The 19,007-nt window shown below is 38.4% G+C and overlaps 1 protein-coding gene across 4 annotated transcripts in view; it reads right to left on the bottom strand.

Annotated features, from left to right (window-relative positions):
• Positions 1-2,290: 2,290 nt before the first annotated feature.
• The window catches only part of ZDBF2 (zinc finger DBF-type containing 2), a 32,809-nt gene continuing 16,092 nt past the window's right edge, over positions 2,291-19,007 (bottom strand). For 3 of the 4 annotated variants that reach the window (XM_040475999.1, XM_040475998.1, XM_040476000.1), the window contains exon 6: positions 2,291-14,336. In XM_040475999.1, coding sequence (XP_040331933.1) covers positions 6,992-14,336 — 7,345 coding nt within the window. In that variant the 3' untranslated portion in view covers positions 2,291-6,991. The remainder of the gene's footprint in view (positions 14,337-19,007) is intronic. The other variant, XM_040476001.1, reaches the window with a different exon arrangement.

The raw sequence follows: 19,007 nt of genomic DNA, 5'->3' as shown, positions 1-19,007 counted from the left end.
GAAGGAAGGAAGGAAGGAAGGAAGGAAGGAAGGAAGGAAGGAAGGAAAGAAAAAGCCCAGAATAGGCAAATCCAGAGTCAGAAAGTAGATTAGTGACTGCCAGGGACTGGGATCAAGGGAGGCTGAGGGAGTGGAGGGCAACTGTTAGCTGGCATGGGGCTTCTTTTTAGTGTCGAATGCAATTTACTGACTGCTAGTGTGCATGGATTTCATTGATGAAAATGTTCTAAAATAGATTGTGATGTAACACCCGGGTAGCTCAGCCGGTTAAGTGTCTGACTTCGGCTCAGGTTGTGATCTCCCAATTCGTGAGTTCGAGCCCCCATATTAGGCTCTCTGGTGTCAGCGCAGAGCCCGCTTCAGATCCTCTGTACCCCCTTCCTTTCCGCTCCTCTCCCACACATGCACACACACTCTCTCAAAACTAACCAAATAAAAAATTGTGGTGATAGCTACACAACTCTGTGAATATACTAAAAACCATTGAATTGTACTCTAAATGGGTAAGTTCTATGGTATAAGAATTCTATTTCAGTAAAACTGGTATATAAAACATAATAAAAATAAAATTTGAAAATGTCTTAAGCGTTAAGTCATTTAATCAGGTGATTCAACCACATTAAAAACAGCCCAACGGCGTCTAGGTGGCTCAGTCAGTTAAGCGTCCAACTTCGGCTCAGGTCAAGATCTCACGGCTGGTGGGTTCAAGCCCCGCATCGGGCTCTGTGCTGACAGCTCAGAGCCTGGAGCCTGCTTCGGATTCTATGCCTCCTTCTTGCTCTCTGCCCCTCCCCCACTCATGCTCATCTCTGTGTCTCAAAAATGAATAAACGTTAAAAAAATTTTTTTAACTAGCCCAGCTTTCATCAACTTTTAAAGGGGACACCCCCCACACCTGTTGGGATGAGCACTGGGTGTTGTATGGAAACCAATTTGACAATAAATTTCATATATTTAAAAAACAATAAAAAAATAAATTACCAATATTGAAGAAAAAAAATAAATAAAGGGGCCACCCCATTATGGGGAATACTAAAATTTAGCTTTGTTTTCATTCTGCCACTTTTATTCTGCCTCACCTTCTGCCTCTTCACATGATCATCCAGCACAGTAGAAATGTCCTAGCTCCAAATGCTACCTGGCCATTGCCACTGATTATGCTGGGCAATATGGGGTTACTATTTGTTCTCAAAAGATTGTCACGCTTTGTCATGCAACTTTTTATATTCCGCTTGAGATGCTTTCTCTGTAGGAAGAAAAAGAACCTTGTAGCTGTGCTGGGTTATAAATGTCAAGTAGTACACCCAGTATGAAAACGCAAAGATGATCACTTCTAAGGGTCAAGAGGTTTCTCTGACTCTATAGAGCCATCAGTGCTACTTCAAATACTCACCTAAACATATCCTAGAGGTAAGAAGGTCACTGTGTCAGACTGTAGTAAGAACCAGTTACTAGGCGACCACATTTGGTACAGTGAAATAATCATGGTAGACAATAAGCATATTTTCAAGTGGGCATTCACCTAGTAAAATAGTTTCAGCTCAATGGACAACATAATATCATTTATTACCTGTGACCCTAATTACAACTCTCCAAAAAAAATTAATAAACCCTCTATTTATCCAGTTCAAAAAAGCTGATGATAACTCAAGTATCTAATGTATATATGTATACTCATCCTTAAGAAGTCTTTTCTGTGCCCTGATAAGACAACTATCTAAGAGAGTCTATATAGAAACAATTCACCTTGATGGATCAAACCAACACAGGAGAGACTATTCATAATAATGCAAACATAGGAAAGCAATCCTTCCAGAGAACGATGAGAAACGCTTTGCAAATGGTCTCTGTGCAGAAAGTTGAGGAAGTTTTCCATGCCAAATAGCAATGTCCTGTGTTATCTATACAGGTTTAACAATCTTTTGAAAGTTTAAGGATTACGTCGCAGGTTCACTAACTTACCACTACTGAAATTCTCTCACTCGTATCAGCTAATGAACGTGAACAAGTAGAGGCTTGTGTAGTTGATGCTTAGATCCTTGGCACCCAATAGAGAGGACCGAGCACATAATAGGGGTTTAAGTAACATTTAAGTGTACACATAAGCTACTATCTTAACCTATGATGAGTTAGATGATAAATACAACAAAAAAAATTTGTCACAACTGCTTCAAAGTTCAGTTGTGAAAAAATGTATAACTATATGTTAATAACTCAACCTACCCACTATGAGTGGCCCTGTTTCAGATTATTAAAAAGTTACTCCTCTAAGATAAAGACAAAGACTGGATATTTTCAATCACCACTTTTATTCAAACTGACATCACATGGCTGCGGTTATGATACATTGAGAAGTCCACAGAATTTCTGCCCACCCCCCCCACAAAAGCATTAACTATAAAGAAACACCAGACAAACTCAAACCGAGGGACATTCCACAAAGAAACTGGTTTGCACACTTCAAAATGTCAAGTTATTAAATACAAAGAAAGGCTGAGGAACTGCTCCATACAGAAGGAAACTCAACAGTCATGACAGTCTGTGATCCTGGATCAAATCCTGGACCTCTAGAGGACATTTTGGAACAATCGGGAAATTCCAAGTGAGGTCTATGAAGAAGAGGGGTATACCAATGTTGATTTCGATGGTATGTACTGGGTCACATAGGAGAGGAATTTTAAAGAAGAATGACCAGTACCATCACCAACATTTCCTGGCTCTACAGCACGTGTAGGATAACGGGCACCTTGGATGTGATTCTCAGTTCGGTTACATTCAAGCAATCCACTGCGAAAAGACTGAGAACACAGGATAATGTGTTGACACTGAAAGTGAGAAGTCACAAAGCACAGTGGGAAGAATGCAAAGATAGGCAGTAAAGGGAGTTAGAGTCAAAGACAGAGGAAGTATAAAGCGTTCAAGTATGGGATAAGGGCACTTAAAAAGGCAGATATCCAGTTGGTCTTGGAATTGGGGTGGTAATCGAGGGTAACAGGTATGAGAGTTATAAAGGAACAGCTAGCCTCAAGCCTAACAGCTTTTATCATATTTATCAGGAGACCAGCATTCTGTTACCAGCTTCATTAAAAACTAATTATAAATACTACTCAGCAATAAAAAAGAACAAAATACTGATACATGCTACAACATGAATGACCCTCAAACACACTATAGTAGATGAAAGAAGCCAGATACAAAGACCACGTATTGTATGATGCCATTTATATGAAATGTCCAGAAAAGGCTAAACTATACAGACAGTAGATTAGTGGTGTCCTGGCACTGGGGATTGACTGTAATCCCCATTTGATTACATTAAATAACAACTCATTTATAATCCCAAAATTGAGGCATAGAGCTATTTAGTGACAATCACAGTACCTAACTCATAAGGGCTCTTTGAAGATCAAATGAGATAATACAGTTTAAAAGCTTAGAACAGTGCCCGGCACTTGTAAGGGCTCAAGATGTACACGCGCACACACACACGTCCAGCTTAAAAACTTAGAAAATAAAATGCATGTAAAGAAAAACAACATGCATATAATAAATTATAAACGTAAATAAAGTAGAAGTTCATACTTTAAAGATTCAGCAACAAATTATAGTTCACCCTAGACCTATTTCTTAATCAAAGTAAATGGTTCAAAATATTTGGGGAAAACTTTTTAAATATACATATAAAGTCTAAGAACAAAGGAAACTTACTATATTATTTCCCTAACATTTGGGGTCTAAATAAAGTTTCAGAAAATGTTGAGACTCTTCCTCAGCCACTCATTTTCTCAAGTTGACATTTTGATGTGTTAATTCCCTAATTGTGTGATTTTTCAGTATGTTCCACATTTTATTTCTCCATATAAAAGTCCTTCATTGAATATGGACATCCATCACATATTTTTACTTTAGTAATTTTTTATCACAAAAAGTAGGCTGTTGTTGTATCTTAACAATACAATCTGGGACCAAAAAACCCAGCAGTCAATACTATTGAGGCCAAAGGCCCCCACCTCAGTGACATACGTACGTTTTTCCATGTTTTTCTTGTCCTTTATAATATACGCTGTGATACTGGAGGCGCTACGGTTCTCTCTTCCCAGTAGGTGTCAGATAATGATGTAGATACTGCCTCCTGAACTCAATCCTGTTCATTGACTCTTTCAATACAGGTATACAAAGTGAACAGTTGCTAACCCACTACGCCACCAGTCAAATAAATAGTTGTTTCATTTTAATCCTTTGAAATAACTACTCCATGAACATACCTGTATATCTTTGGTTAAACTATTTCCTCACCAGCATCAACATTTATATTCTCTTATTTATTATCTCTAAGACCATTTATAAAATGAACTTGTTTTCGTTATTCTCTGATTCCTTAAGTGTTCCCAGAAAAACTTCCTAACATGAGGAGAAAGTAGAGACAAATTTCAATATTTGATAAATTTTATCTTGATAACTTTGAAAACAAATTTACTCTTTAAACTGCATTATAAAAAATACATTAGTCTTCACATTAGCTTTACATGGAAATATATACTTGCTTGAATATTTAAATATAGTTTCTCTTTACCAAAAAGTGTCACTCAGAGCCCTAATTACACAAATAATTTAAATGCACAAATGCAAAACACACTTCACACAATATTGTCCACATACTGTATAACTTGGGACAATTGTAATAAAAATCTATGCAAGATACTGAACAAGGACAAGAATAATAAAATATTCACTGTGGTTATAATTTAATTTTTTACTATTAAAAGAATTTAATGCATTCTTGAATACACAAAAAACATCCAACTGTTTCATCTAATCTGCAAATTAAGCAAAAATATTTTGACAAAGGGGCACATCTTACATCCTACCAAATTCTGAAAGTAATTCATTTCTAATTTAATTTAAATTATAATTTTTACAGTTTCAAGTTTTCAAACTTGTCTAAAATAATGATTACAGGAACTTATAAATATTTCCAAAATGTTAAAAAAAATAATTAGGACTGTATTATACTTTGATATTTTTCGTAGTATAAATTTTAAATATAAATCTTTTTCCTCTCAAAAAAACGGTATTTAGAAGAGTTTCCAATGTGAAAAAAGTAGTAAAATTTTTTAACTGCTTTTGATCATTTGAATTGTGAGAACTGTCCGCTCTGCATGATGTAATCACAATAGATATGACACATCACAGTTACGGAGTACATCATTTCCATGTGATCTCTTGCTTTTTAACTTAAGCAAAAAGCATCCAGAATGCCTAGTAGTAGTACTTAAGGAAATTACCGCGTCTAAGCTCTAGGAAAAAAAGACACCAATACCCACAAATAGAATATTTTTACGTATTAGCTGCTTGTTTACTTCCTAATCAGTAGGACAGTTTGCTTTCCAAACGAAAACTGGAAGATTATTTTAAACTAGTGGCCCATAATGTTGTCTTAAGAAAGGGAATTAAAATAGGTTTGTAGAGGAAGCAGGGTTGAAGTTGCTTTGCAACTAAAAATATAAACATTTGTCCATTTTTTTTCAACAGAATAACTGTTTTAAATTTAGAAGTAAAGAAATTACAACAGAACACCGTCATAACATACCCACAGGTTAAAAATGGCCCCTGAAATAAAACTACATTTAGACACCAACTGTTACACTATATTTCATTAATTCTAAAGTAACACATTTTTATCTCTGAAATCATGGTACACTGATCTAGTTTCAATTAAATATGGTTTGTACAATATAGTTGAAATTCGTGTTTCCTTTAACATTAATGATAGAATAGGATCCAGGATCCTTGTCTTAATAGGATAATTGGATGCATCTGTACCAACTGGACCAGTGTCTCTGAATAAAGGATCGAAACATATTCTGAGTATCTCAGAGCCAAACTGCTTAACATCTTTTGTTTGAACTATTAAAATCAGATAGCAAGTTTAAGGAAAGTCAAACTAACGTACAAATGTGTAGTTTTTCCCTTGAAAAATTGGCCTCCGTGTAGGTCATTCAGTTTCACTAGATCTTTTGAAATATTAAGATTACAAATAGTTTGTTAATGACAATTAATGGTCTGCCCAAATTACCAAACCAATAATTTCAGTTCAAGCTGTTACAAAAAAAGATATGGTAGTGGCTGAAATATTTTGAAGAGGTAAGGCCATAAGATAACCCAGATTTTCATAATAAACCACCAACACTTGAGGTGGAGGGGAATAAAGGTGGTAGAAACCATTGATTACACTGGCAAGATCATTTTCCCATTAAGATCTAATAATGCTAAAGAAAAGCCTACAGACATTGTATATGTGCGTGTGTCCAAATAAGGAAAGTTAGAGACTTGCAGATCCAATTTAAATGAAGCAGGAGGAGTTTCTGTTTATGTATATAAAATCACTAGGCAGTTTTTAAAAACTCGATTAAAGACCATGGAATCTCATTTTCTTGAATGCTTTAAAAGATAAATTATATTTTGTTTCTGATTATTTAAATCAGCTTCATTCAAAAGTTGAGATAATTATAGTTTCTCCTTAATTATCCAGTTAGAATACGGTGTTGACAATGCCACTCTGAAACACACAGAATGTAAGTACATGTTCATTTGTTCCAATTTTTAAAAAGTAAAAATAAGATAGCATTTAATGTTTGCCACATTCATTTTTGCAATATGATAACCTGCTGACATGAGATACAACCATAAAAAATAAATAAGAGGGACAGGATTTGAGGGAGAAAAAATGTATCCTCTGCTAAATTATGGATATAAATTAAAATGAAGCTCTTCTACAGCAAATGGACAAAGGATGTGTCTGAATCTTTAAAAAAAAAAAAAAAAAGGACCTTAAACACGAATTTTAAATGAATTACAAAAGTTCTGAAAAATAATGTCTGTAGCAAAATAGTTGAAGGTTAATTTTTCCACCAAAGCTGGGAAAGCTATGTGCACAAAATGTATTTCAAGTGAAGTACCGAATCCTCAGCTAGCCTGAACGGAAACGCTTCTAGGTGGCCTCATTAGCTGGCGATTTGTCTGACAGCCGAGTCCTCATCCTATCAGAGTACGGTACCTGAGAATATAAGCTTCTCAAAGCATATATTTTAACAGGTCTAAAAGGCTTTCTTCTTCTCTTCCTAGGGCGTTTTTTAGTACCATTCCGCTTTCTTCCTGCAGCGGGCCAAGAGTTCTGCACAGGTGGCTTGGGAGAACAGCTAGGGACTGCTCCCAACTGCCCCTCAGCAGCCGCCACGGACGGAACCGGCGGCCCCGAAGGAACCGAGGGAACCGGCAGCCCCGAGGGAACCGGGGGAACCGACGGCCCCGGTGGCCCTGAGGGAACCGGTGGCCCCGGCGGCCCCGAGGGAGCCGGTGAGCCCAAAGGCATTTTCGCTGGTTTCTTCGCCTTCTTTGACTTAGTGACGTCGCATTTTTTCTTAAGATGCAGTCGAATAAAGGCGCTCCTGGACTGATATTTGCGACGCAAAAAAGCAGAGTATTTTGAAATATACTTCCTAATTATATCACTTAGTTTGGTCCGAATCCAAATGGACGGTTTTTCGGAAGCGATTCTCGGTTTTTGGTGGAGAATAATTGGTTTATAAACCTTCTGGGGGAAACCTGGCTTGCTAGTTTTCATCTTCCTTCTCTGAATCTTCTTTTTACCTTCCAGTATCTTCCGTGTGGCTGATTTGGGGGAGGTTCTGGCAGCATCGCCGCCTACAGGAGTTGACTGGAAATTACTTCCCGATGGAACTTGACTAGCACTCGAAGTCCCTGGTCTTGGCACACGTTCGGGAGAAATACGCGCCCCCGGATAGGCCATTAGTTCATCTCTTAGCGTCAAAATGCCTGTTGGATCAAAGCCTTCTGCAGGACCATCTTCATCTGAACTGGAGCTTAGGTCGCTCAAGTGAATTTGAAGCCAGTTATTTCTGTCAGATTCTGGAGGATTCGTTACAATTTTCTTATTCAATGGGTCATAGTAATCAAAGGACCTCCGCTTATATTTGTACTGTATGCTAACATCTCGACTACTTCTGCCACCAAGGTACTTTTTAGCAAAGTTGAAGGATTCACCATTCTGAAACTTCATATTTGAAGAAATAACATAGACTAAGGCATTGGGTTGCAAAGGCTTCAAAACTTTAGTACATGTTTCAGGAAATTCAAGTGTTCCAATTTGCACTCTGTTTCTCATTTTTCTGTCTTTCTGTAAAAGTAAACGCTTCCTTGTTGGCGAGTCTTCCTCTGGTCCACTTGCTTTCGTCGCTGACTCTTTTGTGAGATTGGTTTGAGTTCCATGGCTGACTTTTACAGCCTGGCATCGAGAAGCCACTCGCCAGGATTGTTCATAAGGCCTCTTTGCTGTAGGATGATGGCTAGGTTTATCTAAGGCCACTGAAAAGTCATCAGTATCTGAAATGCCACCTGCATTATCATCACCATCTGAAAAAACTTGAATTGCTGCAGTGTCCTGACTAACGTCAGCCCAGGTAATCTTTTTTCCTTTATTCAAATTTTTTTTTTTTACTTTCCTGGTCTCACAGTCGTCATCAAAGTAGCAGTGGAAACGACCTTCCTTGAATTCCTTCACCAGAGCGTTAATTTTCATGTCATCTTCTCTCATTATCTGAGACCATGTCTTGCCTACAAATGAAGGAGGGACATGAGGCAAGGCTTCGAGAACTGGTTCATCGGGATTGTCTTCTATGACCTCCTTTGCTTTTTCCCGGTTCCTTACAGAAGCAACCCTGAGAACAGGGCCTGAACGGGAATCGCCTTTTTTTCCTTTTAGGTCCACAGACCTCTTCTTAAATCCTTCCTTTTTACTAACAGCTTGTTGAAGCTGGCCACTATCAGACTGAAGAGAGCGATCACACTGAAAACTCATCCCAGAACCGCATGGTTCGCAGCTCCTACTTTCTCGATCTGCATGTTTTAACTTCGGGTTTCCTTTACCAGCCCTTTGACGGCCTGCTGACCCAGGAGAGGCTTTGCGAGTCGCCGCAGACCCCCTCGATTCACAGTGCTTATCTTTTCGGCCAGTATTTTCGTCTTTCCTGTGACAAAAGTTGCTTCCTTTATCAGCTTTCTGAAGTTTGCTAGTCACAGGCTCAGAATTGTCTTCCCATTTAAAGTGTGTCTTAGGACTATGAGGTCTACAACTCTTAGCTTCTGAGTCAACAAATGTCACCATTTCTTTATCAGAGCCTTGCAATGGGTAAGTCACAGACCTATCTGGGGGATCGATTTGAAATTTTATTTCAGAACCGTAAGCCTCACAGCTGGACTCTTGGAGAATAATATAGTCTTTCTTCTGGTTTACTACTTTGAAAGTCTCTTTGGGTTCATTTGTCATTGATGGAGGAGATGCTTCACAAACATATCCTACTTCGGAATCACAAGAGTCACAGCACTCACCTAGATCAAAATCTTCCGTATTTATACAATCGATTTCTTTGACAGTCATGTGAGGGGAGTCAATCACTGGCTGAAAAGGGATATCAGACTCAGCAATCACTTCACAATCACTATCACTGGTCACCAGGTCCACAAAGAGCATCTTCCGAAGATTTGCTTCTTTAACTGACACCTGAAGTTCGTTAACCACTATTTCAAGAGGAACATCAGAATCACACATCATTTCAGAATCACTAGGTTCACTGCTCTTTACTTCCATGCCAAGATGCCGTTCCTTCGGAAGATCTATTTCTTTGCACACCACTTGAGACTGGTCAACTTCTAACTGAAAATGAACACCAGAATCACATTTTATTTCAGAAACACTAGGTCCACAGCTCTTACTTTCTAGGTCAGTATGACCCCTCTTTTGCGAGTTTATTTCTTTGACAGTCAGAGGAGACTGATCAGCCACAAAGTGAACAGGAACATCAGAATCGTAACTTACTTCGAAGTCACCAAGTTTATAGCTCTTATCTTCCAGGTAAATACGGTCTTCCTTCCAAAGACTTACTTCTTTAACAGATTTTTGAAGCTGGTCAGCCACTGACTGCAGATGATCATCGGAAATAAAAGTTATTTCGGGACAAGAAACATTGCTCTTATCTTCCAAGTTGACATGTTCCCCTTCCAAAATGTGTGGCTGCTCAACTACGGACTGAAGAGGGATATCTGAAACATAAATTATTTCAGAATCGTTGGGTTCATAGCCCTTATCATCCAGACAGACATGCCCTTCCCTCAGAAGATTTATTTCTGCTGTAATAGCCTCTTGAATTTCATTGGCCACAGACTGGAGAGGTTCATTAGCATCAAAATTTATTTTAGAACCAATAGGTTCCACAATCTTCCCTTGCAAGTCAACGTGCTCCTTCCAAAGGTTGATCTCCTTAACGACTTCTTCAGTTTGGCCAGCCACTGACTGAAAAAGGATATCAGAATCATACACAATTTCAAAACCCTTGGATTCATCCCTCTTATCTTCCACATCACCTTCATCCCTCTTATCTTCCACATCACCTTCATCCCTCTTATCTTCCACATCAACTTCATCCTTCCAAAGGCTTATTTCTTTAACGGTTTTTCTAACCTGGTCAGCCACTGACTGAAGAGGATCCTCAGAATCAAAACTTATTTCAGAACCACCAGACCGACTGTGCTTCTCTTCTAGCTCAATATGGTCCTGATCCAAAATAGTTATTTGAGGTTGATCAACTATGGACTGAACCAAGAAATCAGAATCCAAACTCATTTCAGAACCACTACATTGGCTGTGCTTATCTTCCACATTCACATGACCTTCATTCTCAAGGTTTACTCGTTTAACAGCCACTTCAGGCGGATCAGCCACGGGCTGAAGAGAAACACCAGAACCATGGATTAATTTAGAACCACTAGTTTCAAACACTTTATTTTGCAGTCCAATATCCTCTTCCTTCCACAGGGTTGTTCTCCTAACCACTTCCTGAAATTGCCCAGTCAATGGCCGAAGAGGGTCACCATAATCAAACCTTACCTTACAATGACTAGATTCACTGTTTTTATCTTCCAGAAGAACGTTTCTTTCCTTCAAGAGGGTTGGCTGAGGTTGACCAATGACTGAATGAAGAGGGGCACCGATATCCAAATTTATTGCAAAACCTCTCGATCCAGTACTTTCACCTTCCGGGTCAACACGGTCCTCCTTCAAAACAGCGATGTGAGGTGTTTCAGTCATTGACTGAGGAGGGACATCAGCATCAAACATTATTCCAGAGCTACTGTATTTGTCACGCTTTTCTAGAACATGTTCTTCTTTCTGAACACTGATTTCTTCGACAGCTATCTGAGGTTCAGGCACTAAATAATGAGGTACATCAGAACCTGTTTCAGAACCACTAAATTTAGCACTTTGACTTTTGAATTTAACAAGCTTTTCTTTTTGAAGCCATATTTCTTTAACGGCTATTTCAGGCTTCTGAGTCACTGACTGATGAAGGTGGATACCAGAATCCAAACCTGTTTCATAAACACTTAATTCACTTTCCTTATCTTGTAAGTTTATGTGTTCTTTCTGATGGCTTGTTTCTTTCACAGCTATGTTAGGATGATCAGTCACTAAATGAAAAGACATGTCAGGTTCAGCTATGTTAGGATGATCAGTCACTAAATGAAAAGACATGTCAGGTTTCAAACTGATTTCAGAAATACCAGGTCCGTTACCTTTATTTTCTAAGTGTATGTGCTCTTCTTTCTGAAGGTTGACTTCTTGAAGGGGATCTTTAGAATGTCCAGTAATTGAATGAAAAATATAATCCAAGCTTAATTCAGAAACACTAGGTTCATTTACCTTACTTTCCAGGTAGATCTGCTCTTCTTTTTGAAGATTTAGCTTTTCCAAAGCTATTTCAGGAGAGTTAATCACTGAATGAGGAGGGACATAAAAATCCAGACTTATTTCAGAACCACTGGGTTCCACATTCTTCCTTCCCAAGTGGATATAGTCTTCTTTCTGAACGATTACTTCTTTAACAGCTAGCCCAGGTTGATTCATTCCCGACTGAACAGGTATGCCAGAGTCAAAAGTTACTTCAGAAACACAAGACTTAGGAGTCTTATTTTCCAGAGGACTAGGTTCCTCCACATAAATAGCTACTTGAGACTGGTCACCTCCTGAGCGGGAAGCAGTATCAGAATCAAAAGTTATTCCAGAACTATTTGAACCACAGTGATCTTCCAAATTAATGTGCCTTTTTCTTATTTCTTCAATGTCCATCTCAGACTGCTCAGTACCTGACCTAGCAGGGGGATCAGATTCAAAAGTCAGCTCAGAACTGGAGCATCCATAGCTCTTAACTTCCATATCAAAATTTAACTCTTTCAGGCTTATTTCACCCAGAGCCCCTTGACGCTGATCACTAACCGATTGATAAAGAGAAGCATTAGAATCAAAACTCTGATCAGAATTGCTAGACTTAACACTCTTATCCTCCAGGTCAACAGGTACTTCTCGAAGGTTTACTTTTTTAACTATTACTCCTGATTGGCCAGCCATTAATCGAGCATCTGTGTGGAAACTCATTTCAGAACCATGAGAATCATAGTTCATATCCACAGGTTCATTCTTCTCTTCCAGAAGACTTATTTCTTCAACAGTCCTCTGAGATTCATCCGTCACTGTGTCAAGAGAGACCACATAATCAAGATGTTCTTTAGCACTACTGGATGTATGGCTCTTATCTTTCAGATAGACATGCCTATCCTTTAGGCTTCTTTCTTTGACAACCAGTTGGGGATGGTCAACTACTGACTGAAGAGAAACATCATTATCAGTACTTGTTTCAGAACAACTAGATCCATAGTTCTTATCAACCAAGCCAATGTGAACCTTCTGAAGTTTTGCTTCTGTGACAGCCACTGGGAGTTGGTCACCCAGCGACTGAAGAGGCAAAGCAGAATCAGTACTTATTTCGGAGCTACTAGATCCATAGTTCTTATCAACCAAGTCAAGGTGTTCCTCCTTAGAAAGGTTTCCTTCTTTTGCAGGCTGTCGGGGGTAGTCATCAGGTGATTGAAGTAAGGCATCACAATCAAAATTAATCTCAGAATCACTAGATTCATAGCTTTCATCAACCAGGCTAATAGGCTTTGCCTTCTGAGCACTTACACCTTTAACAATTACTTGAGTCCGGTTGGTAGCCAACTGAAGAGAGCCAGCACCATCAGAACTTACTTCAGAAACATAAGATTTATCGTTCTTACACTGCAGATCAGCATATACTTCCTCTGAAACATTTACTTCTGTGGCCGTCACTTTAGACTGGTCAGTCAGTGAATGAAAAGAACTGCAGTCAAAACTCATTTCAGAAGCTCTCGATTCATAGTTTTTATCTTCTTGGTCAACTTGCTCTTCCTTCCAAAGGTCTTGTGCAGCCTCTTCGGGTTGATTACATGCTGACTGAAGACAGCCACGAGCAAACTTTGTTTCAGAAATCACTGAGCTCTTCTGTTCCAAAAAGGCTGACTTATTAAAAACCAAATGCTTTTCCTCTTGGATCTGATCCATACCTGAAAAGAATTTCTCACGGTGCTTTGCAGCAGCATCTTCAAAGAGTCCTTTATTAGAAGGCATACCAGTTTTATTCACATTGATTGCTTGGTTTACAGCCAATTTGGAAAGAGATTCAGATTTTAAAGAGCCTTCAGTACCCATAAATTCACGGACTTTAGCGCCAGTTGACAAAGTTTTACACTGAGACTTTACATCTTCCCGTATAATCAATTTATCTGAATTTGTACATAAAGATTTTCTGTCTGATTCTTTAGGTTTCTGATATGAAACTGAAGAAGTTTCTAGATTGGATGATAGCACAGAATTTCTAGAGCCCCTGTCTGGCTGTTCAAGGTATCTGTCAACTTTGTTTGGGTCACATTTTCTGTCTGGACCCAAACTGGCTGCTGCTGGTGACCTAGTCGTTTTAGTTGTAACCGGTCTGTCATAGGAACTTCCAGGTAAACAACTAGCAGGAGCACTAGAAATCACCGAGGGACATATTAAGCTCTGTCTATTATTTGTAGCTTGACCAATACCAACTGGATTAAATTCTTTCACACCACTCCCAATTTTATGAACAAACTCCAAGGGCTGCTGCTGTCCCTTCTCCAGTTTTTGGATAACTGATGGTCTAACTGAAACCCCCTGTATATATTCCTGAGATTTACTAGGTCTAGAATGTAACTCTTTACTAGGTTCAAAACCCTTGGGGGAGCTCTCTCCTTTGACACCAGCAGCATCATCAGTCATTTCTTCAGAAATACAATCATCAACAGGAACCACTTCAGAGGGTGACGCAGTAGGTGACACGGTAGGTGACGCAGTATTCGTAAGAAGTCTCTCATTTTGCATTGATCTAGAAAGCAAGGAGAAAAATCCATAAATATATTCTAATAGAATGTTAAGGTAAAGGCATAATAAAGGTTATTTTCTTTGCGTCCTGGGCCCAGTTGTTAAGGGGACAAAGAATCAAGGCAATCCCATGAGGCTGTACACTATGTGTGTTTTCGGGTAGGTAAATCAGTGCAGGAGATGGAAGGAGCTCCACCAATTGCTACTTAATAAAAACAAATGGCAGGGCACCTGGGTGGCTCAGTTGGTTGAGTGTCCAACTCCTGGTTTCAGCTCAGGTCATGATCTCACAGTTCTTGAGTTCGAGCCCCAAGTCAGGTTCTGCACTGACAGCACAGAGCCTGCTCAGGACTCTCTTTCCCTCTCTCTCTTCCCCTTCCCCACCCGCAATCTCTCTCTCAAAATAAACTTTAAAAAAAACTTTTTTTTAATTAAAAAAGAATAAAACCAACACAGATGGCTCCTAAACATGAAAACTGTTCTTAAAAAAAAAGCCATATATCAGAGTGGTAAACAGTAAAAAGTTTAACATCAGTCACTTCACCTTCCAGGCTCCGGTTTTCTCCTAGAGAAAGAATATAGTATTATTTTCCCCCAAGAGATTGTTTTGAGGAGTACATTAGTTTTACTACGTAAAGAGCATTTTTTAAAAGACCCGGAAAATAGTAATCATTCACAAATGTTAGTTTGTGAATTCACAAATCTTAACACATTGTCGTTTCTTTTGAAGTGTTTATTTAAATTCCAGTTAGGTAACATAGAGTGTCATATATTAGTTTCAGGTGTACCATATAGTGATTCAAGAATTTTCATACATCACCCAGTGCTCATCACAACAAGTGCCCTCCTTAATCCCCATCACCTATTTCACTCATCCTCCCACTCACCTCCCCTCTGGTAACCATCCGTTCTCTATAGTTAAGAGTCTGTTTCTTGACGTGTCTCTCCTCTCTTTTTCCCCTATGCTCGTTTGTTTTGTCTCTTAAATTCCACATATGGTAAAATCATGCAGTATCTGTCTTTCGCTGACTGAATTATTTCGCTTAGCATAATACTCTCTAGCTCTAGCCACATGGTTACAAATGGCAAGATTCTGTTCTGTTTCGTGGCTGAGCAGTATTCCGTTGTATACATATACCACAACTTTTTTACCAATTTATCAGTCAATGGACATTTGGGCTGTTTCCATAACTTGGCTATTGGAGATAATGCTCCAAACACAAAAATAAATTCAAAATGGATTAAAGACCTAAATGTAAGATATGAAACCATTAAAATCCTAAAGGAGAACACAGACAGTAACAACGTCTCTGACATCAGTAAGAGCAACTTCTTCCTAGGTATGTTTCCAGAAAAATAAACTATTGGGACTTCATCCAAGAAAAGCTCCTACACAGTGAAGGAAACAATCAACAAAACCAAAAGGCAACCTACCACTCAGGGTGCCTCAATGGCTCAGTCAGTTATGTGTCTGACTTCAGCTCAGGTCATGATCTCAAGGTGTGTGAGTTCGAGGTTTGTGAGCTCTGTGCTGACAGCTCAGAGCCTGGAGCCTGCTTCAGATTCTGTGTCTCCCTCTCTCCCCCTGCCCCTCCCCCATTCATGTGGGCGCACGCACGCTCTTTCTCAAAAATAACCAAACGTTAGAGAAAAAAAAAAGGCAACCTACCAAATGGGAGAAGATACTTGGAAATGACATACCTGATAAAGGATTAGTATCCAAAATATATAAAGAACTTCTACAACTCAACACACCAAAAACAAACAATCCGATTGGAAAAAAAAAAAAAAAAAGGACAGAAGACAGGAACAGACATTTTTCCAAAGACATTACAGATGGTGAACAGACACACAAAAAGATACTTATTATCGGGGAAATACAAATCAAAAACCTACAATGAGATATCACCTCACACCTGTCAGAGTGGCTTAAAATCAACAACACAAGAAATAAAATGTGTTGGCGAGGATGCAGAGAAAAGGGGAACTCTCTTGCTCCGTTGGTGGGAATGCAAACTGGTGCAGCCACTCTGGGAAAACAGTATGGAGAAAGTTAAAAACAGAACTACCCTAGGATCCAGCAACTGCACTACTAGGTACTTACCCAAAGAATACAAAAGTACTAATTCAAAGGGCTACAAGCACCCCAGTGTTTATAGCAACACATTGTTTTGGCAAGGGTGTCATGACAGGGGCACTTTAATACATTGTTAGTAGAGGTATAGGTTAGTTTAATCTCTATGAACAACAATCTGGCAATGTCTATTAAAATTAAAAATGCCAAGAGAAGTCTAAGGAGACATGACAACATGATGGAACATGGTTATCCTAGGTGGGATCTTGAAACAGGAAAAGACATTAGGTAAAAACTAAGAATACCGAATAAACTACAGAACTTAATGTATTAATTCTAACAGTCCATTAATTGTAACAAGTGTACCATACCAGTGTTAAGTTGTTAGTAACATGGAAACTAGATGGGGAAGGTATACAGGAACTCTGTGTACTACCTTCTCAAGTGTTCTGTTGATCTAAAACTGTCCTAAAATGTAGTCTATTAAAAATAAGTTTTTAAAAATACATTAACACCTAAAAGGTACCTTTATTAAATGTTTTTCTATTTGCGAGATGCCTCAATCATCTAAGAGAAATGTATATACGGGTCAGTCACATGCAACTTTTTTTTAAAGCTTTTTTATTTTTAAGTAATCTCCACAGCCAACGTGGGGCTCAAACGCACAACCCCTAGATCAAGAGCCACATGCTCCACTGAATGAGCCAGCCAAGTGCCCCACAACTTTTTTTTAACATATCATAAATATCATGATTTCTTTCCCCTGAAAATTTACCATGATTAACACTAAAATAACATATTTTTTTGGTACTTGTAAAATTAAAAAGTTAACCCAGATATCAGAAGCATATGACAAGGCAAAAAAATTCCCAAACTGTTCATACTTCTGAATTCTCATCAATAAAACTGCAGGAGAAATGCCACTTAACCCTAGTTTCTCAGAACCCCTGAAGACCATCCCCATGTATTTGTCTTAAAGACTGTCACAACAATCTGAAAATAAAATTAATCTTGTAACATTTGGCAAACAAGAGGAAGGCAGTATCATAAAATCAAACAATTAGGCAAAATCCCAAAAGTTATAGGGTTCACCATCTAGATGCTTTGATTTACAACTGTATTTGCACATGCTTAAAATTAACAACTAAACCACAATCTACATTTCTACTCATTTTAAACTCATTTTACACCAAAAAGCCCTCTAAAACCCTAACCGTTAAAGATTCAAAACCCCTTTTACGTAACTCGTGTGCTACGTTTCTGAAATCTATAAATAAAATTTAAAAACTATATATCAAATCTATGAAATGTGATCAAAATGGAAACCTCACACTTTTAAATCTTCCACTAATAAAGGATTTGGTAGACACAAATGAATTAAATGAGCAATTAATTCAGGAAGACAGAAAAAATAACCAGGACACCTGGGTGGCACAGTTCAAGCCTCTCACTCTTGATCTTGGCTCAGGTCATGATCTCACGGTTTGTGAGTTCTAGCCGCACAAAGGGCTCCACACTGGGATTCTGTCTCTCCTCTCTGTCCCTCCCCCGCTTGTGCTCGCTCTTTCTCTATCAAAATAAATAAACTTAATAATAAAAAAAAAACTTAAAAAAAAACAAACAAAAAAATAACCAAACTCCCCCCCCCCCACCTAGGAAATCTGAGGAAACAAGAAAAAGAAAAACCAATAAATAGAAAACAAAAACAAACCAAGAGCTGATTTTCAAGAAGGCTAAAATAATACAAAAACCTGCAATGTCTAGATAAGAGGGGAAGAGAGAAGAAACTTTAAAAAGCAAACTCTGTAATTCAGAATGCTTATAAACATACTATGTTACATGAGATTAAAAAACCTCAAGGTAAGAAAATGGAATTCAAAATCAGATATATAGATACAAAAATACAGGAATTTAGCTTATGTTACAGTTGACATTTTTTTGTTTTTAAAGTAATCTGCACACCCAATGTGGGGCTTGAACTCACAACTGGAGATCAAGAGTCCTGTGCTCTACCAACTGAGCCAGCCAGGTGGCCCTAACGTGACATTTTATCAGTGGAGATAATATATGTTTATAAAAAATAATAATAATAAGCCCTACCTCACACCACGTATAAAAACAAATTCCAGGAAAATTAAAAATATTTAAAAGTAGTGGCGCCTGCGTGGCTCAGTCCGTTGAGCATCCGACTTCGGCTCAGGTCATGATCTCACGGTTTGTGAGTTTGAGCCCCGCGTCAGGCTCCGTGCTGATGGCTCGGAGCCTGGAGCCTGCTTCAGATTCTGTGTCTCCCTCTCTCTCTGCCCCAACCCACTTGCATTCTATCTCTGTCTCTCTCAAAAATAAACATTAAAAAAAATTTTTTTTAATATTTAAAAGTAGAAATAAGGACATGAAGGAAAAGTCATGAAAGAAGCCATAAAGGAAAAGTCCCCTTGTATCGAATTATGCCAAAATGTTTAATTTCTATATAGTAAAAGACAATACACACAGATGAAAGACACTGGACAGATTTTGAGAAAATAATCAACCTATTTAAGATACAAAGGACTATTATCTATAAATATTGCATCCAAATCCAAAATATACAAATAACTCAAT

This window comes from Herpailurus yagouaroundi, unplaced genomic scaffold (genome assembly GCF_014898765.1).
Source record: "Herpailurus yagouaroundi ecotype Mexico unplaced genomic scaffold, PumYag 140, whole genome shotgun sequence".
Lineage (NCBI taxonomy): Eukaryota > Metazoa > Chordata > Mammalia > Carnivora > Felidae > Herpailurus > Herpailurus yagouaroundi.
This window is presented reverse-complemented; position numbering and strand designations above follow the sequence as displayed.